Here is an 8,584-nt window from a genome sequence, read left to right on the forward strand (position 1 = left end):
AAAAGTCCCAAAAGTATTTTGTAAACTTAAAAAATACTTTATAATGTATTTCAGTGCATAAGATAACAAAATATCCAATAATGTTGCATCTGCAAACATATGATGCTAAACCTGTTCTCCCCTATTCTAAGCCATTTTTACAATTACTGTACATTAACTAAATGGTTATAAGTTATAGTGGATATATGAATCACTCTCAAGTTTACACAGGTGCCTTAGAGTAAACATTATAATGATAAAATTTGACAACCAGAAAGTGTCCAAATATTGTTTATTTTTTGTCTGGAAGGTGCTGCTATCTGTTTTAATTGTATGATGTTGTACGATATTGTTTGTATGAATTCTTATGATTTGGTCACGTGCAAACGCCCGGATGTGTAATGCAAAAGTAAGCCTGAGATCTGCGTGCGGGTGGGTAGGTATATATATATGTATCAGAATCAGAATGAGCTTTCTTGCCAATTATGCTTACACATACAAGGAATTTATCTTAGTGACAGAAGATTCCAGTGCACAAATAATACAGCAACAAAACATATATATATATAAAATAGAATAAAATAAAAAGTGAATAGAAAATAAAGTATACATAGAAATACACAATAGGACAATATATACAGTATATATTTTACACATATATATATATATATATATATATATATATATATATATATATATATATATATATAAAAATAGAATAAAATAAAAGTGAATAGAAAATAAAGTATACATAGAAATACACAATAGGACAATATATACAGTATATATTTTACACACACACACACACACACATATATATATATATATATATATATATATATATATATATATATATATATACATACACAAGTACATTAAGATGGAGCTTCATTTAACATTGCAAGTTAAAAAAAAATATATAATATTTTGCAATAATAAAGCAAATTTATTTTTATTTCACAACTTTTCCCATTAAATGTTGTTTGGTGTTCTTCTCAGGTTTCAGTAAAATAATGTAACATTTCGGGGCAAATAAACAGAGAAGCAGGCCAAAACTAGAAGCTAAAATAGCAAAAATCTCCACAGCAGTTGTAAATTTACCAGGTGAACTCACATATGCTGGTATAAAGGCCAGCCACACAGCACAAAAAATAAGCATGCTAAAAGTGATGTACTTGGCCTCATTAAAATTGCCTGGCAACTTCCGGGCCAAAAAAGCCAGAAAGAAGCAAACACAAGCCAAGAGGCCAATATATCCGAGTACACAACAGAAGGCCAGATCAGAGCCCACACTGCAATCCAGGATGATCTTGGACTGTTGATATTTAGTGTTTCTGTTGGGGAAAGGAGGCGATACTACAAGCCAAGCAGTACAAATCACCACCTGGATGAGAGTGCAGCTGAAAATTATGATTCTCTGCTGTGTGGGGCCCAACCATTTCATGATATTGTTTCCAGGTTGGGTAGCTGTGAAAGCTGCCAACACCACTAAAGTCTTGCCCAGAATGCAGGAGATGCAGAGGGAGAAAGTGATGCTGAAGGCAGTGTGTCGCAGCATACATGACCAGGATGTTGGTTCCCCAATAAACACCAGAGCACACAGAAAACAAAGAGTCAAGGACAACAGGATGAAGAAACTGAGCTCTGAATTATTGACACGGACTATAGGGGTTCCGCTGTTATACAGAAATATCAGCAGCACTGTGATAGTCAGAAAGGCTCCCACAACAGCTATCACAGTCAGGGTGATTCCCATTGCATCATGTGAGAGAAACTCAACTAGCTTTGGTATACACACTGTTCCATTTGCATTGGACCAATAATCCTCAGGGCATGATAGACAATCTATTGAATCTGAAAAAATTATCAAAAACGTATTGACAGCATGAAGAAATGGTTTAGGGGAGTCTTTATATTCACTTTTCCATAGAATAACATACAGGAGTGTGCTCTCACCTGTCTGATTACTGATCTTGCCAATATCACACGGAACACAGTCAAAGCAGCACAGAGGCTCCCCGTGACTGACAGCCTTCCTAAATCCTGGAGTGCAGCTGTTACTGCACACAGACACAGGTACCTATATCAAAAATTATATTTATTTTAAAATTGATCTGTGAGTCTATGAAAAACTAAATGTATTGTCAGCAAATTACTTTTAAATATTGAGAATAAATGTCACAAAAGGGAGCCTTTAATTTAAGATTTCCTTAATTTACAGTGCAATTATTTTACATTTAGCAGATTTTGTATTTTTTTTACATAGTATACAATTTTATTATACTAATGGGGGCTCAATGATTTCATATTGCCACCCATTTTCAAAGAACAACAGATGGCAGTGCAGTACACAGTCAACACCTTGCCTTGCTCTGTTGGTTAGACCACATGATGGCTTGTTCATGTAACACCAGTTCTCTCCCAGTATGCTGAGCACCATCATACAGGCCCACTTTAACAAACAGAATATCTCCATTTGTCTGTCTTTGCCAGTTTATCAAATCATATGATGGAATTGAATCTCCCTTAACATCAAAGTTTACTTCTTCTCCAGAAATAGATAAAGAGACGTCCTGTAAATAATGCTGAAGCTTTTATGTAAAATAAAATAAAATTAAAAATATAAAATAAATAAAAATAAGCAAGAAGAAAGAAACTGAGAAAAGGGCAGACATTTGGGTTTAAAAAGTACAACAAAGTGAGATTGAATTTGTTGGTGGAGTTTAATTAAGGTAGATTAATTTTAAGAAATAATTGATACAGAACATTATATTCATTACAATTCTGTTTGATTATCAGTTCTCATCAAACCCTGTGGTATTTTTACCTGCCATGGAAACACATTGTTGAGGTCTGCACATGAGAACATTTCAAATGGCCCATTTCCAGGTGTACAGTGAATGAGATTATGCAGAGAATGAGCAAAGGCATACACTGCTTTATACACATTGTAGCTCACACGAGGGCTGGAAGTATTCATGTAGGCAGAATGCTCTTTTCTGAGAGTTTCTTCCCCTGTGCAGGAGGGCAGATGACTGTTCAAGTTAGTGGATATGTGAGAGCAGCCATATAAAGCTTCCCACAGCTCCTGAACTTGAGGGTTAAATGGGTACTTTTCTGGATTTACTGTTTTGAGATAATCCTCTAGACCTGGAATATGTCCTTGACGGACTGCAAACCCAATTGTGCCCTCAAGGAATGGATATGTTTCCGCTAATATTGAGGCTGTAACCCAAGCCTCACTTGCAATCCATTGAATTCCTGTGATATTTTGAGTCATAAACTCTTTCAAAAAAGGATCAAATTCACCTTCTCCTGAAAAAACAACAACTACCTTAGCTGTGGATTCCTTCATTACATTCAGAATCTTAAGGACCTTTTCCCGGCTGTAGTCTTTAGGGATCATTTCATGATAAGCCAAACATATGTCAGCATTTTCAATTTCTCGCTTTAAGCCCTGTAAAGCAAACCTGCCGTAGTCATGGTCTTCAGTCACCACACCAATCCATGTCCAGCCAAATTTCTTCAAGAGCTGTGCGATAGCTTTGACCTGGTAATTGTCATTGGGGACCACTCTGAAAAATGTTGGAAACTGCTTCCGATCACTTAGACAAGAGCAGGTTGAGAAATAGCTTATCTATATATATATATAGAAATAAAACAGAAAACAAAGTGTTACTCAGTTCCAAACATTACATGCATTCCTGAAAAATGTGAGCAATTGACAGTAGAGCATATAATATATGTTCATAAAAAGAAATGAAATATTTAAGTTGATAATTATTAATCCATATATAAGAAATATAAGACTGAAAGATAAAACACTTTAATCAACAATAAACTTCAAAAATACAGGAAAAAGCGTAAAAGCGAGTAAAACGGTATCTATTTACCATGGGGATTCTGAAGGGCTGCAGAGTTCTGGAGACAACAATGGATTGTGAGGATCCAGATTCCCCTATTAAACCTAATAAAGGGCCAGCTCCAGAACAAATAAAACTTTGAACAACATCCTGCCCATTCAGCACTGCCAGGACTGCTTTCTGAGCCGTTACAGGGGTGGCACAGGAATCAAATATCTTGTAAGCCAAAGTATGGTTTGGCAGGAGGTCTTTTCTGTTGTTTATCTCTTCCACAGCAAGCTTCATAGTGAGAGCCCAGCGAAAGGCCCTAGGGTCAAACCTGCATATAAAACAGTTACAGCAGTTTGTAAAAATTCAATGGATGGTTATCTCATAGTTGAATTTTCTTTCAATTTCTATAAACTTAAACAACAGACCAAAAAATTCAATTATTCAGGAAAAACTCTCTTTACCCTCGACACTGTGCTGCCAAAGGTCTCTTTTTGTAGCCTGAAGGTGGAAGCTCTACTCTGTAATGCAAAGGAAAAATTCCCCCTATTGTGTAGTCTCCACTAGTCATGAACACTGGCAGATCAAAGTCACCCTGTGGGGAGCAGTCTAAAGAAACAGCTGCACTGGAGAGGTGAAAAACAGAGAAAAAAATATGAATCATTATTCTTTTAAACTCAACAACACAAAAGACAGGAAGATGCTTGTGTTGCCCTTTGTTTTATATGTTAGCCATTCTCATTATGAATTATATCCTCCTGAGTAATACATCAAATCAGGTGCTCGTTGATTTTACCCATGATGCGACCAACAGAAACAGTATTGCTGATCATGTAACACAGGGGTGCCCACACTTTTTTACGTGATGATCTACTTTTAAATGACCAACTCAATAAGATCTACCAACTAAAAAAAACACAGTTTAATTTAAAAAAAGAAAATGCTTGTTGTATACTGCATGTATCCCTACATGGAATTCATCTTCTATTTAATAAAAAAAATTTATAATAATGTTCAATGTTGATATCATTCAGTTTAAAACTAAACCCAAAACACCTACAGCACAATAGATTACAATAGTCAGGGCATTTACCTTATTCTGATGACTTGCACTGAATGGAATCAGACAGTTTAGCATAATCCGGGCAGTAGCTGCTTGTAGCAGGTCTCAAACACTGCTAGCATCGCAATTTCGCACTCTGTTCTCAGAAGCCCTTGTAAGGCACGTATGCGCAAACCTAGTTGTCATGGCAACTGAATAAACAAAATTCTCGCCTGGTCAATATTTACTCGTCAAGTGCAAGTCAGACAGAAACTAAAAGAAGGAAAGACATTATATTTCTTTTTATAAAAATTTAAGGAAAGTACATTTAAATTTTGTGCGATCTACCAGCATTGCCTTTGCAATCGACTAGTAGATCGCGATCGACGTATTGGGCACCCCTGATGTAACATATCTTATACATTAGGCCTACTATATATTTTTACCAAGTCTAATAACTACACTGGTGCCCAAAAATAATAATGTACAGATTTTGCTCTTATGGAAAGAAACTGGTACTTTTATTCACCAAAGTGGCATTCAACTGTTCACAATGTATAGTCAGGATATTTATAATGTGAAAAATTAGATAATTTGAAAAAAGTTTTAAGAACTTCTTAAACTACTTCAAAGGGTTCTCATAAAAAAAAATCTTCCACGTGCAGCAAAGACAGCTTTGCAGATCCTTGCATTCTAGCTGTCAGTTTGTTTGTAGGCTGCAAACAAACACGACCCAAGTGGAATATACTGTAGTTTCAACTGGCCAGTTGTGCACATCTTTAGGTTTCCCGCCTGTCTCAATGACCTCAGGATAGCCCTCAGATGTTGCAGGTAAATAATGATGTAGTCGAGATAGGCAGTAGCGTAAGCAGCATGCAGTCTGAAGACTCGGTCAGTGAGCCACTGAAACGTAGACGGGTCCCCAATCAAACCGAACAGAAGTGTCACGAATTGGTGTAATCCAAACGGTGTGGAAAATACGGTCTTTGTCACAGGACATGGGAGTTAAAGGGATCTGCCAATATCCCATTATTAAATCCAGTGTTGAATAAAAGTGAGCCGTGCCTTTCCGATTGAGCATCTCATCAATCTGAGGCATCGGGTACACATAAAATCTAGACACCCCATTGACTTTTCTATAATCCACACAGAACCAGACCGCACCGCCGCTCTTCTGAACCAAAACCACCAGGCTGGCCTAGCCACTGTGGGATTCTACTATTACCCCCATATCCAGCATGGCCTTTAATTCATCCTGAACACATTTGTTTTGTGCACAGATAATCGTTATGGACAACTACATATTGTCGGAGCATTCTCCTAGCAACCTGGCAAACTCTGTGATTTGGGCTAGCGAGAGGTGACTGGGTTGACTCGATCGGTCACTTTTAAATGCACCTCTGGTCCGTGCTCCTCCCTCTCTGGAACCACCATTGCCTAAGTCACAAGGACCACCTCTCTCCATGGTTTTAGGAGGTTGAGGTGGTAATTCTGACATTCTCTGCCTCAATCCATTCGTTTCACCTCACAATTTATTTTCCCAACTCATTTTGTGACCTCAAAGTGTCTTTGCCACTTGGCAAGTAATTTAGAGCTCGATGTAGGGAGCAATACAAGGACTTTCCCGTATATTCCCATAGCCAAGTACCCCTATTATACAGCTGACTTTGACGTTCTTGAGCCTGGAGCAAATTCTCATTTGTTAATTGTTCCAGTGTGTGGAGTTTTGCTCTCAGGTCAAGAACATATTGAATTTCTTAAACACTGTCCTCTGGGGTCGACGAACGCGCCTGCGTAGGACACGCTGTATATTTTCGTAATTTCACTTACTTAGTTTAATCATTTTAAACCATGAATTGCACTATACATAATTAATATTGGCATTATAGTCATGATGTTAGCCAGAGGGGACCTGGCCCCAACAGTGAGTCTGGTTTCTCCCAAGGTTATTTTTCTCCCATTAACCAACATCTTATTTGTGTTCCTTGTCACAGTCACCATCAGCATGCTCACTGGGCTTATAAATACAATTATTATTTAATTGTTTATTTTTAAACACAATTCACAATCGTATTTTATCTAATTACATAATGATGACTCATAGACATTATAGGCATTACAGTTTTATCTTCTGTTAATGCTTGACCTTCTGTAAAGCCGTTTTGAAACAATGTGTGTTGTGAAAGGTGCTATACAAATCAAACTGACCAATTTTCCCATAGGACGTTGAGCACGTCGCACAGACAATGCCCATACAATAATTTAAATGGGGAGAACCCAGTGAAGGGTTGCGGGACGTCTCATACTGCAAATAATAGTGGCTTGAGCCACTTGTCCCAATTTTGAGTGTATTCTTCAGGGTCTGATAAAATCCATGTGATTAGCCCCCAACATACATCTCAATTTTAAGTCACACATTGCACACAAAAAATGTGAGAGACTGCTGTTTCCCATTTTTTGCCATTCATTTAATGCCTCTCTTTAGTAACACTGGCAGCGGGGGCGTGGTCAAGCGCCCGTCTGGGAGAGAAAAGCGGTAAGGGCGCCCACACCTGAGCTAAATTATGTCTAACACCTGTCTCTAATTGCAGTAGCATGAGGAGAGCGGATAAAAAGCCAGCAGCCACAGAGCATGGGGAGAGAGCCTGACACGAAGCACAGAATAGTTGTAAACTAAATTAACTGTAATAATAAAGCTTACCCCTTAAGCTGACATCTGTTTCTGTCCCTTCCTTGGTCCACTTCACACTGGTGCCGAAACCCGGGACTAGAAGGAACATCTTTTTTCCCAAGTTATGGAGCAGAGTCGCCCCATAGAGTCCTCCCAGCTGGCGGAAGTCCTCCAGTCCCTCGCTACTCTCCATCAGGGACACCAACAGGCTCTGGTGGAGCTCCGACAGGACCAGGATCGCCGGTTCTTTGAAATAATGCGGGCTCAAGCAGAAGACCGGCTTGCCATCCAGAGCCTCCTCAGCCAGGAGGCTGCTCCAGACGCAGCCGCGACCCCGGACCCCCGCGCCACACTGCCCCCACCCTCGCTACAGAAGATGGGGCCGGCAGATGATCCAGAGGCGTTCCTGGACCTCTTTGAACGCACGGCGGGAATTTGGGGTTGGCCAGCGACCAGTGGGCAGCCCGCCTCGTCCCTCTCTTGTCCGGGAAGCACAGCTCGCGGCACAACAGCTTCCGGCAGCAAGCCTCCTGGCTTATACCGACCTGAGGAGAGCCATCCTGCAACGGGTTGGTCGGAGTCCGGAAGAAAGTTGCCAGCTCTTCCGGGCCTTGAAACTGGATAAATCCGACCGCCCGTTTGCGTTCGCCCAGCGGCTCCGTGATGCCTGTCGGAGGTGGCTGTTTGCGGAGGACCGCGACGTCGAGGAGCTGGTCGATCGGGTGGTACTGGAGCAGTTTGTCCAGCGCTTGCCCCGGAAAACTGCGGAGTGGGTCCAGTGCCACCGCCCGGCGTCGCTGGAGGAAGCCGTACGGCTCGCGGAGGACCACATGGCGGCGATTCCCAGGGCGGAGCCCTCTCTCTCTCTCTCCCTTCCCCTGTGTCTTCCCCTGTTTTTCTCCCCTCCCCTCTTCCCTCTCGTTCTGCTCTCTCCCCAGGGTCTGTTCCTGCCCCCCGCAGGCGCGGAGGATTCACGAGACCAGCTTCCCGGCCGTGGGAAAACCCGCCTACCCCTTCCCCGTCCTTCAGCCGCTCTCCTCC

General features: G+C 40.6%; 1 protein-coding gene across 1 annotated transcript; it reads right to left on the reverse strand.

Moving 5' to 3' along the window:
- Nucleotides 1-931: 931 nt before the first annotated feature.
- LOC127622834 (extracellular calcium-sensing receptor-like) lies at nt 932-4,416 on the reverse strand. The gene is made up of 6 exons (XM_052096936.1): nt 4,295-4,416; nt 3,873-4,161; nt 2,807-3,616; nt 2,346-2,570; nt 1,936-2,059; nt 932-1,833 (listed from the first exon to the last, which is right to left on the reverse strand). The coding sequence occupies exons 1-6, from the start codon at nt 4,399-4,401 to the stop codon at nt 932-934; spliced, it is 2,457 nt and encodes an 818-aa protein (XP_051952896.1). The 5' UTR covers nt 4,402-4,416.
- Between the last annotated feature and the right edge of the window lie 4,168 nt (nt 4,417-8,584).

Source organism: Xyrauchen texanus, chromosome 29 (genome assembly GCF_025860055.1).
Source record: "Xyrauchen texanus isolate HMW12.3.18 chromosome 29, RBS_HiC_50CHRs, whole genome shotgun sequence".
NCBI lineage: Eukaryota > Metazoa > Chordata > Actinopteri > Cypriniformes > Catostomidae > Xyrauchen > Xyrauchen texanus.

Bases quoted from the DNA above. Each gene is read 5' to 3' on its own strand.
- LOC127622834 (XM_052096936.1), bottom strand. From the start codon at position 4,401: ATGACTAGTGGAGACTACACAATAGGGGGAATTTTTCCTTTGCATTAC. The intron at 4,162-4,294 runs GTAAAGAGAGTT...TTTTATATGCAG, and splicing joins TTGGCAGCACAGTGTCGAGG to GTTTGACCCTAGGGCCTTTC. The intron at 3,617-3,872 runs GTAAATAGATAC...ATATATATATAG, and splicing joins AGCCCTTCAGAATCCCCATG to ATAAGCTATTTCTCAACCTG.